The 12,515-nt window shown below is 40.1% G+C and overlaps 1 protein-coding gene across 1 annotated transcript in view; it reads right to left on the reverse strand.

Moving 5' to 3' along the window:
- Positions 1-10,638, reverse strand: part of espn (espin) — a 41,391-nt gene extending 30,753 nt beyond the window's left edge. The window contains 3 exon segments of the mRNA XM_035657598.1: positions 40-226; positions 7,124-7,317; positions 9,842-10,638. Coding sequence (XP_035513491.1) covers positions 40-226; positions 7,124-7,317; positions 9,842-10,141 — 681 coding nt within the window. The 5' untranslated portion in view covers positions 10,142-10,638.
- Between the last annotated feature and the right edge of the window lie 1,877 nt (positions 10,639-12,515).

Here is a 12,515-nt window from a genome sequence, read left to right on the forward strand (position 1 = left end):
ACTAGATTTGATGAATAGAGTCCTGACATTCCAACATACTAGCCAGACGATCACTGTGTTGTGGCCCATCTGGGCAGCTGCATGCAGAGGTGTCATCCCGTCATTGGCTCTGATGCTCGGATCTGCCCCACAATCCTTGACCAGGTATTGGACGACCTCCAGATGACCCTCCTGGCAGGCCAGGTAGAGCGGCGTGGCACCATTCTTAGTTTGGGAGTTGACAACGCTGTAGGGAAATTAAACAATAAGCTAAATTATTTCTATAATGAAGCCTAAATGGTTGTGTAGAAAGAAGAGTGATTGTTCAACTAATATTAACGTTCAAGACTGCATCAATAAAATTGTGAGATGAATTCAGTTTTATAGTATTGTGGTACAAATGACTGACTTGACTGACTTCAGTAATTTCATGTAAACACCAGTTGCCTCAACTTTAAATTTAATAATGATTCTATTGATTAATATTATTTACACATACAGTATTCTTAAAGTAGAATGAAAGCATTGATTATTTGCAGAAATCTTTTTCCAGCATAATATATGAAAGAGAGCTTCAGTTTCATGACAATGCAACATTTGAATTTAATGCAAAACCATTACGCACACTGTCAAAAAAACAAAACAAAACCTCTCTGTTGTCGTGCCTAGAAAAGGTCACATTCAATAACATAAGTCACTTCGTTCATGACTACAGTTTGTGCTTCCTGTAAAAATGGCCCATTTAAATTATAAACACAAGATCTAAATCCTATCAAGTCAAAGGATTCTGTGTTTCACCAACACGATTCAGTTCTTTCAGTTTTTCTGCATTGACCCAGACTGGAAAAATCTTTTTTAGTCAAGAGGCCAAAGAAAGATACATTAGATCAACAGATATATAGACTAATCCAGTGGCTGATTCTTGTTTGGTCGTCTCAAGTGCTGCCATCATTACCAGGGTGGCCAAGTGGAACTTTTACACTGTCAGTGAAAGCAGAGATGCTTAATTATGGTCAGCAGCTAAACTCAGATGTGTCAGATGAAGTCTGTGTGAATGTGCAAGTTATTCAGTCTACACAAGGCTGAACTGACATTGGGTGAAAGTTCTGTATTAGGTTGCTTGTGAAATCCAGCAGGACTTACTTGCTATCTCATGATTGCTACATGATTCCTTGCCTTGTGTTTATATGCAGTGTAATTAGATCATGTAATAAAAATCGGAAACACGTGATGCTGTAAAAGCTGAATTTTTACGATACTGCAATACCACAATTAATTTAAAATACCAATTCATAATTAGGCAATACACAAATTGTGTGCTACTCAGAAACTGTAATCAGATCTTTGTTTACACTTTTTTCAGCTGTCTGACAGAAACAAATGTTTAAAGGTTGAATGTGTAAATGTAGTCTGAAGGCAACAGGTAACTGTGACAGGAAAACATCCCTTAGTCAATGTCAACATACGACTATTTTGAGTGCAGACAGCAGTGACGCTGAGCCAAATCCTGCTCCCCCTTATTTCCAAAGGCCCATAGCCCCTCCCATTCAAAAGCTCATCCAATGCCTGTATCCCTCCACGTCCCAGATCTTTTCAGTCACAGCGGGATGTCAGGGAATGAACAAGTGCTTCCCTACTAAATCCCATAAGGTTGTGCTTTATTTGGACACTGACAAATGAGCAGCGAGTCTCCTAAGAGGATTATCACTCCACTGGCTTTGCCCGACATGCTTTGTGCTTAATAAAGGATTGCCAGTGGCCAAGACAGACAGAGTAGGTGGAGAAGAGCGGAGAAGGTGAGGGAAATGAAAGGCATGGCTTAAGTGAACGGGTGGATCTTGTAGACACAAACATGACCCTGCCAAACTTTCCCTCAAAAGGATGTGGCTCAAGGCCAAAACTGTGGTGACTAAAGACCCTGCATTAAACCAACACTTAAGGCTTTATCTGCTTATGATCAGTCATGTCCTATCTGGAGCCAGATAAGGTATGCACATTCTTAAAATAGCATCTGTGGAAATTGTAGGCATACCATACATTCAGTCAGAAATATGCCAATGTTTGAGAAAGGCTTGACTTTCAAGAAAAATATTTGTCCGGGCGATCGAGGGAAAGGTTCCAAGTAAAAACAAACACATCTTAAATATTTCATAATAAAAGGGGGATGTAATCTGTGGTTCTGTCATCAGGAAGTGGGCAGACAGGTTAATAATTCACGAGTGTAACCAAAGTGGGTTGACGTTCCCCTGCTCACCGGGGTCTGTGTAGGAGAGAAGCTTACATTTGTCATTAATCCTAACCACAAATGTCCCGAGAATGACAAGAGTTCAGAGTATTCGAGGTAAGTTAAGGTAAGGGTACGATTGTAACAAAGCACACACTGCCTTTGTCACAACTCTCCAAAGTGAAGAGGCTTGAACACTACACTAAATAAGTGCTTTTGGAGAACAGGTGTAGATTTCAAAGAGCTAAGAAAGAGGTTAGCCTTGTGTGACGACAGAGCTAGCAAGTGGCACAAGGGGCGCTACCTTGTCAGTCACTTTGTCACTCCAAAGAGAAAAAAATCCCCTTTAATGTAGGAGACATTTGATATATTTCCAGTTCAGCTCTGATGAGTAATTTACCTCAGTAATTGTGTGTACACTGTCCCTTCCCCCCCATATATGTGGTAACAAAGACCAAGGTCATCTTCATTACTAGCAAAGTAATTGATGTCACACTAATGGACTTCTTGCCTGATAAAGGCTCATTAACTTCTCAATGGCTTTTCCCTCTCTAAATAATGAAGAGTGCTGTGGGAGGATTTATGAGCTTTATTCAGTTATGTGACCTAAGTTTCTTGTGTATGAAATTTTTGGACACATGGACATTTGATGTGGTCATACATAAGAAAGACACTTAAGAGTAAATTTCGTACTCAAAACTAGATAGACTTATGTTAACTTCAATATCCAAGTTTATTGCCTCTTTATGTAGTGAGTTTTGAAACGTGTAGAGTAGCATGTTCTTCCCTTGTTCTTGATAACAATACAAAGTGTACGGTTGTAACACTGTGGGCACTTTGCTCAACAGCATCTCAAAATGGCACCTTACACCTTGCATTTTCTCAGTTTAAACCTCTTGTCGTAAAAGAGATCAGAAAGGGTTTTTTTTCCAACTCGTACCAAGAAGTTATTAAGAAGATTAGTGCTGAAGAAAATAAGTGCAGCTCAGCCATTCGTTGGGTGAAAAACTACTCACCTATTTACCCCTTGCTCTCCATGTCTAAACTTAACGGCACCTCACTTAAGAATTACTCAACTTAACATCTCAAAGCTTAAAAGATCATAACTGAACCTCTCTAGAGGCAACACAAGTAGCTGTCAGAGAAGAAGCAGAGAGGGTACTCATATGCTGAGACTATACTCCTAGTGTTTATCATCTTCATCATCATCTTAGACTGTTGATTTTCCTGCAAGTCCACCCTGTGTGTTAACATGGCTGACATTATCCTAATGCAGAGGTCCACCCTTCGAAACTGCATGATGGAATAGTTTGGCCAAAGATCTTAATCTGCACTAATTGATTACATAACCTGTCTGTAGCCTCTTTCTCTTTCACCCTTCCTCATTCATTCACTCTTTTGTTTACTGCGGCTATCAGCAGGGACACAGCACACAAGCCTGTTGGTTTTGGTTCCCTGGGATGGACAGGAGAACGAGCTACCAATTCAAATGTAGCTTATAAATCTTAACATACACTAAGATATCGGGGAAAGGGAGCCGCATCTGTGCTTTGCCAACTGTAACACAAAAAGACTGATTGCTTGATGAGTACAACGTTAGAGACAAGTGAATGCTGCACCCGCTTTATGGTCAAACCAGAGTACTTGTCTTTACTGCACAGATGAACTTTGACCTGTGCACGTCATTCAAAAGAAAACTAATCTGCTGTGTGTTACATTTGTAAAACCTTTATCCAAATACAATAACAATACAATAAAGAAAATGCATGCGCAAACCAGCACTGGTCTTTCATCACATTGTGCACATATATTTTATGTTATATTATATGTAGTTTTACTATATGATAGTTCTACTTGTGAGTTTCAGTGGTTTTAGTTGCTCTAAATACTGCTCAGGAATAAAATTCCTTCTAGCTCCTTGCATTTTCTGTATTAAAAATACTGGATAAAGAAAATACATATCAAATATAGAGTAAAAGGTACTGAGCTTTAAACATACAGTATGTATATTTCTGCCACTAGGGGGTCTTTCACATTAAAACAATAACTAAAGACTAGTTTGAGGATGTGAAGTAGAGAAGGATCATGGGAGTTGTTGTCCACATTGTTAAACAACCACCATTGCTGAAAATCTATCTGATGTGACTCAGGCAGACGTTCGCCAACTTCCTTCCTCACTTTCTGACCTATCCCATGTTTACCAGAGGCTCTGTTTCCATTGCCTAAAATATACAACATAGGTTGAGTCATTTCTATGCATTTTAATGCGGAAATGTGACAAATTATATCTTTAACCCTCAAACCAGCCTACCAGTCTGTATCGGTCAAAGCCTGGGTGGTGGAAGTAAGAGGTCTTTTTCTCAAGGCTGTGTTAGGGTTAATAGCGTGAAATAAAACTTAAAGGTCCAGTGTGTAACATTTGGGATGATCTACAATATAATATTCATAGATATGTTTTCATTAATGTGTGTTCATTAATGCTGCAAACAGAAACGGCAACAAAAGTAGTTCAAATGTAGTTGGTGTCACCGTTATCTACCTGTCAGTGTGTGTACTATTACCTCTGTGCAGCAACACTCTCATTACATTGTACCATCAAAAGTGGTGATGTAACCGAGGGGGTCATGTTGTCCTTGTGATTTTTCAAGTAGAACAAATTCTGTGCCGTCCAATTACCTCTTAAAACTCACCAGTACAAATTTGCAGCTTGTAATAAACCCTGAAACAAGAATCTTATCGCTCTCCTGCAATGTACCATTCCAAACAATGCCTGAGGCTAGTGACTAGAAAGCAACCCATCCATTCAAACGGATTTGTTTTCTTCATTATCTTATCGCTGGTTGGTGCTACTGTGTGTCACCATGGAGATGGAGGTAAACAGCAACAGTGGGAGTGGTGGTGGAGAAGAGTGAATGGGGCCCTGCTATCAGGGAGCTACCATGTCCCTGAGGGTCATTAAATTTTCAGCAGCTCTGCACCTGTCTGGGGTGCAACCGGACAATATTGGAGGTGCAGAGCACAAGGTTAGTGCCCAGACAGGCTGCTCATTCTGCTAAGGTTATCACAGTCAAAGGAATTTGACACACAAGGCTGTTTAACTTAAAGACTAAGTTTATTACATTTCTATTTCTTTATGACAGCAGTTAGTGAGCACTTCAATAGCTGACACCAGCCGAAGAACATCAATCAACTCATAGGTTATCTCCATATTTTCCTTTTGTATTCTTTTATAACCGGGCAGGTGTTGCTATAAATGATACTAAACAAATAAGGCCAATAGTCTGGGCTACTTAAAGTTACCCAGAGGGATCTGTTTGTATACTAAATTCACTTTAATATCATGGAAATAGAAACAACTAATTTAAATTGAAAAGGGCAATATGGTTTACCACTCTTTGTAGGGAGTCTACAGCCATGCTATATGTGGCATTCACAGTGATCTGATGTTAAAACACTACACTCAGTGTACCTCCTCTCTCTGAATCATACACAAGCTGGTTAACAACTGTTGATACTGATGCTGCCAAATCTGCACTTACAATTGCTGCATTATGATCACACATCTTATCGCAGTCAAACCCAAATTTTATGGTGTTTGCTGTAGGCAGACCTACTGAGCTGGATCTAATCGAGCCTCCTTTTTTTGCAGATATTACCTGCAATCAACCTGGTTGCTGCCTATACAGAGTCTGTGGTGTTGTATCCTGTAATTACAGCTCTGTGTGCTCAGTGCTGCTTCCCAAAAGGGACAACTCAGTTGTTCTAACACCTCATCCGTGTCCATTGCAATGTAATGGTCCATGAGGGTGTTATCTCTACAGGGTACTGATTAGGGATGATTTTAATCAAAGTGTAATCACACACACACACACACACACACACACACACACAAAACTACACAAACACACTTCTTACTATAGCAGCAACAATTAGTTAATTGACAATGAATCTGCAACTATAATAAATAATTGTTCGTTTATGTATTTTTTTATGTAATCACGTTGCCACATGTGACAGTTTGCTGATTTTCCTGGTCTTGCAACATAGTAAATTGGATATTTCGGGGTTTTGCACCGTTTGTCACACATAATAAGATATTTAATGATGTCATCTTCTGCTTTTGGGATGTTGTGAAGGGGTTTTTGTCATCATTTCTGATGTTTTATAAACCAAACAATTAATTGATTAATCGAGAATGAACCTAATTGTTAGTTGCTGCTTTACAACATACCTAATTCTGCTACTGACAGTTGTTGAAATGGCTCTCATGCAGCTTTAGAAACTTGTGTCAAGATGTATTACATAAGCAGCACGGGGGGGTTATGGTAGTGTGCAGTATTTTGGGAAAGTTAAACCACTTAGAGTTTTTTTTTCTAAATGGGATTTGAACACAAAGTATTTAGACTGCTCCACTGGTATCAAAAAAAGCAAAGTTCAAGTTGTTTTCCCACCAGTGCCAGATGGTGCTGCAAATACTACCAACAGTACCTACAGTACTATCCCAAAACTGATCTACTGACCAGAACTCCTGCCAGTCACTCCTCATTTGTTTGATTAGTATCTGAGGAGAAATAAGAGTTGATTGTTGACCTCTGAAATCGGTGAAAGTGCCATCAGTCTGAAATCTGAATCTGAACAGGGATCTACTGCATCCTGTCTCAGTTGCAGTAGAAGAAAACTGACGAGGGCCTTCAAAAATACAAGTTGTCATAGTCTAAATGCTCTTTTAGAATCTGCAGTCTTTGCAGATGAAGGACAGCCGGTAAATATTAATATACAAGTTACCAAATTAAATCACTACCGGACAACAACAAGATGAAATCAACAACTTCTGAATCACACAGACAGTTGGCTCCGATTTTGAACACAGTGAAAGGAAGCTTACAGGCTGCTGCAAAGACCGAACCATAATGCTCTTACTTTGGGCTGTGCCCCAGCAACAGTCGGAGTGAGGGCAGGTCTCCCTTGGCAGCAGCGTAGTGAACAGGTAGGGCACCTGTTTCTGTGGAGGCCCCGGGGTCCACCTCACCACTCTTCAACAGCCAGTCAGTGACCTCATGGTGACTGAAGCGGGATGCAAGGTGAAGAACGGTGGCACCAGAACTGTCCCTTTGCTGTTGATCAAACAAAAGAGCAATAGAGCTCAAATATGGAGTTCTGAAATTATAATCCTCATTCATTTTATAAATTAAAAGGGTAATTTCATGGTACAAAATAGTAATAAAAAGAGGTAAACTGAGATTTTGAATCAACTGTAAAACTGTATGCGTTCACAGCTGAAATGAAGGGAAAAGGAATTGAATCGAACTTTCTGTGCAATGTGAGATGGATGTGTCATATAATGTTTTCATGAAGGTTTATGTTTAGTGTGTATACAGTAGGTTTGAATGATTCTGCTCAACAGGAGCAGGCGTATTTGAGAAAGGAAATAAGTTATTGTTTAAGTCATGCATACTTTCATAACTTATTTGTGAAAACAAACAAGTTATTCTGTCTTTGTATATGATTTCTAAGCAGCATAGACTGATGATTGCACTCAAATCTACAGTATAATAAGCTGAACCACCAGAAAGATGCCAAATATTGAAGCCACAAATACCTTTCATAAAGTTGTTATTGATTAAGAAAATGTTTAAATTGTGTAAAAGACACACAGATCTCAGCTTTTGCAACTCTCTCATCCAACCCTGACTCGAAAAAGACATGGGTTACAGCCTCCATGTTCCTTAATGTGTTTATTTGTAACGTATTTTCATTCTTTGTGTCAAGAGATGGACCAATATATATTACAGATAATAGGAAAAAAATGTATTTGCATGCTCTTTGGATAGATGCATACTAATACTCGAGTCTTATCAACAAAGCAGCCAAAGCTGTAGGCTGAGGCAGCGGAGTGCCACAAATGAACATCATTAGCATCAGATAAACCTGGATCAGAGTGCAGTAACACAAAGTAAAAGACACAATGGTGAAAAGTGGAAGCTAGCACTGACCATCCATCAAGTAGATTGCACTGCAAGTGGTAATTGATAGGTTTTACTAAATGTCAGCCAGGTAGCTTATTAGTTAGTTTGTAGCGTGGGCCGTTCTTTGTCACTCTTCTGCGCTCTGTCAGGCAGCCTTCTGAAGTAATGGAGACAGTAAATAGAAGATAGAGCTCTTATTACTGCGTTTCAAATTTAGAATCACAGATTACTAGAAGTTAGATGGATTGCCTGATTGACTCAAGTTTGGTACTTTTGTTTGCGTTATGTTAGTCTAATTCATTTTTTAGTAAGAGAAGACATAATATGCCTGACCCAAAGCATGCTGGGATACCCTGCAGCATACCCTGCATAGTGTCAGCAGGTTACTAAAGCGAAAACAACATATTATGGAAAAATACTGGAATTAGCGGCACAGCAGAATTTAAAGGCTAAAAGTGCTGGTGAGTATGTATAATCATAGTGGTACATTATATACCTCAACTGTCTTACAGCTTTCACTAAGACTTGCTCGCTGCATTCCTTCACTGGTGTGACATGGGAGTGATGTAACGTGTCATAAGGGCTCATAAGGTTTAATCCATCATGTGAAGGTTATAACCACCGTCCTTATTAAACATCTTCTCTACTGTCATACCAAACTACACTGTCACTATGTATTTCTCTGCTTGTGCCCTTCACCAGTTACTGTCCGGCTGTATAAAGTATATTACATTTGCAAATCCAGTTTTGCATACTTGATTGCCATGGCAACATGAGGCAGTGTAGCATAGCTGGGTTTAAACTGAAACTCAAATAAAAGTCTGAGGGGGTACTCCCACATTGCCTAATGCCTACCACATTGCATGTGAATTAAAATGTATTCCTATTTGTTCAGAGTTAGCACAGGATGCATTTTTAAGATGTCAACAAAACAGCAACAAAAAAGCTCTCAGGCTGTTGTAAATATCTGATGTTTAGTTTCTGTTTTTCAGTCAGATGGCTGTAAGGTCTCCATGTGCTGATGTCTCCTAAAGGTATTGATGCTTAATCTGTTATTGGGGATGTTTTACACACAGTTGACCTCTTGGAGGAAGTTTACTTTTATCATCACCAAACCAATAACTGCTCACTGCTCAAGATAAAAGGATTCTAGTTTCAGAACATTTAGGACTAGAAGTGAAGTAATGGTGTTATAATTAGGTTTAAACCACATTTATTGGCCTTTTGCTTAACTGACAACTTTTGGAAGTGTCTCTCTGAACAGAAACTGGTAAAAACCTGTACAATGTATTTGAAACAGCTATTTGGGGTGAAGTTTTACTTAATTTAATCCTAATTTAAATACACTGTAATGTATCTCCTCAATGAATAACAGCAGATGGGTCACCCTGCCTCCAGGATCTGCTGTACCTGTTGAATGTTGTTTCAAACGCTTTTTCACTTCCAACTGCAAAGTCTGTAGGAAAACACTGAATATGTGTAGGCTATCCTTTGAGGTTAGTTCAGATATACCCCGATCAACTGCCCAGTTGGTGAGGAGAAAGGGAGATTGGGTGCAAGGGGTTTGGCAGGTGTGTGCGTTGCTGAGAAGCAGACAGGTCAGAGGAAACTGAGAATTAGGCTACTGTCTGCTCACTTAAAGGTGTCCAACTATAGCTCATCTATCACTCACCTCTGGCCGACATCCTCCCTGGGTCAGCAGCCACTGTAGGCAGGCCAGGTTGCCCGTGGCTGCCGCGTCATGCGCCGGGCTTGCCCCGTTGTTCGCCACGCAGTTGCCCGGCAGTCCTGCCTCCTCCACCAGGAACCGCAGGCAGGTTAGTTTCCCGGCCCGGGCTGCGTGGTGGACCGGTGAAGCCCCCAGGACATCCTTGACGTCGCTGGTGAGCGCCTTTGCCGCTAACTGCGCTTTCAGAGTCTGCACGTCCCCCTGCCTGGCGGCGAGCAGCGCCCTGTCCCCCTCCACCACCATGGCCGCCGCAGACTGGACGACTCCTTCCTCTGGTTGTCTGGGTTGAGTCCGATCGGTTCACCGTGCGGATGAGGTCGACATTGTGTTTGCAAAAGCTTCAGATCATCTCAGTTAGTGTTTGTGGGACAGCTCAGTGATCGCTCCACATCTTCCCACAGCCGAACGGTTCAAAAGCAAGATCCCTTTCCCTTCATACACATTTTAATATGCGATTTTTACATGTTGGGGGAGAAAGTACTTCAGTCCATTATTGTTTAAATGAGCTGTAAACCAACCTGCTTTCTATATTTCTGCCCGACGGTGTGGCTCAGTTATCCGCTTCTTTTCTCTGGGACGCCCGCAGGATGCTGAACACCTGTTGCACGCGTTTTTTGTCCCAGTAAATTACTTTTTGTTTTAATTTGTTTGTTTACCCCGTTTACTAACGTGTATCATGTGCCTGAGAGAATATCCCGCAGTGTTTTTCTTCCTATAGCAGATGGCGACATGGGACTGAGCGCCTGCTAAATAATCCATCAGGGGGAGGATCGCTGAGCCTGTTACAGGTTGTTGCTTTCTGGAAATCGGCTCAGAAGTTAAAGGGGCAGTATTCGACAGGCTGCTTAAAACTCTGAGTATAGCCCGACGGAGAAAGTTATACAACTGTGGTGATGGGCGTCAGTCAAGTATAGACCCACGGCCGAATACTAATTCAGCAATGGGCTTTTTGAACACACGCCCAGTCTTGTTTGCACTGAGCCTGTCTGGCATTAATTTTACATACGGCAGTGAAATCAGCATCACTGGACACCCACAGTCTGCACACTGGAGAGGTCCATCTGGTGGCCTGATGTAAAACTGGAGACTGGAAAGGTTTTTACGCTTGGGTTGAGGCATTTGTCTGTTTAGTGGCGGATTGTAGAAGATCAGCAGGCAGCCATGGCCTCTTGTTTTACTGTCAGTAGTTCATTACAAATGCAGCATTTCCTGCTTCTGTAGCTACAGTACATATAAACCCGATATATTGAGCCAGTATGTCACAATGAATCAGGTTTATTCGGTAACACTTTAAATAAGGGCCACAAAACTATCAGTAGTTACTGAGGAACAAATGAGGAGCAATCTGGGAACCATTAATTCATGAGTAACTCATATTCAGACTTTATAGAGTAGCTAATGATTAGATAAATAAAGTAGTGAGGAACAAATCAGGAGCGACTTGATAATTGATCAATCTTTAATAAGAACTTCCCTAATAATTCCTAATGAAGGACTCTATAGTAGCTATTGATCAGTTAATAGAGAACAGACTGGGAGAGCCTATATTAATTAATTATTAGGTAATGATGAGTTCATGAATATATGAATCTATCATACTGACCACTTTCTTTAGGAGTCATTCCACATTAACTCTAAAGCAGCCGGCGAACAACACAAAATGACTCATTCATTACTAATTACCTAAACATTATTACTGTTAATGTGCACCCCAAGTAGTGATACATCCTCAGAAGACCCTCATTATTATTATATTATTTAATTATACACAGTAGTCGTCCCTCATTACTTCATCATTACCTTATGATTACTTAGTATTTTGTGGCTTTAAGGTAAAGTGGTGCACATTTTATATATAAAACATATTATCAGTCTCTAAAATATAATGATTTGTTATAGGCCTAGACAAAAGTAAATAAAGTATTTTTTTGCTCCACCTTGACCAGCTACAACAGGAAAATGATGCTTATGTGTTTCTAACAATAATCCAATATTTTAATAACACTGAATGAGTTTTTATAATGATTACTTTTTACAATTGATGCTTAAAATTTTGCTCTCTTGTGAGCATAATTTTGAATACATGACTTCTTCCGAAATAACTGTTATGATCTTAGTTTGTTTGGCCCTAGTCTTCAAGCTGTATAAGACAGTATAGGCTTGTAACAGATGCCCATATTTCCATCAACCTGACCTTGTGAACTGTAATACGTTGAATCACCAAACGGTGGCAGGAAAGCTTCATATTCATTAAGGTGTAGCTCCACCTGCGGGATCGTTCAGGTGTCAGGTCATACTTTATTCAGCACCGGCTTCTGTAAATCACTGTATCTGTCCCACACACGTTAGGACATTAAACAGATCCCAATAACGACCAATAATAAAAAGAAGCGCAGTGACAAAACCCTTTTATGAAAACAGTGGACCGGTTCCACCGCTTTAATTGCTTTTATTGTTGTTTTTATTGTTATTTTAAACGCACTTAAAATAGGAGGGCTATTTAAATCCAGACCTGTACAGTTTACTCGTGTCCAGTCTTGTTTATAGTTTAATATCTGTTTCATATTTAGTCATGTTTTCACGTGATGATTTGGGAGCAATCATTAGAGGCAAACCT

The sequence above is a fragment of the Morone saxatilis genome, unplaced genomic scaffold (genome assembly GCF_004916995.1).
Source record: "Morone saxatilis isolate NCDOM2014 unplaced genomic scaffold, NCSU_SB_2.0 Contig15, whole genome shotgun sequence".
Taxonomy (NCBI): Eukaryota; Metazoa; Chordata; class Actinopteri; family Moronidae; genus Morone; species Morone saxatilis.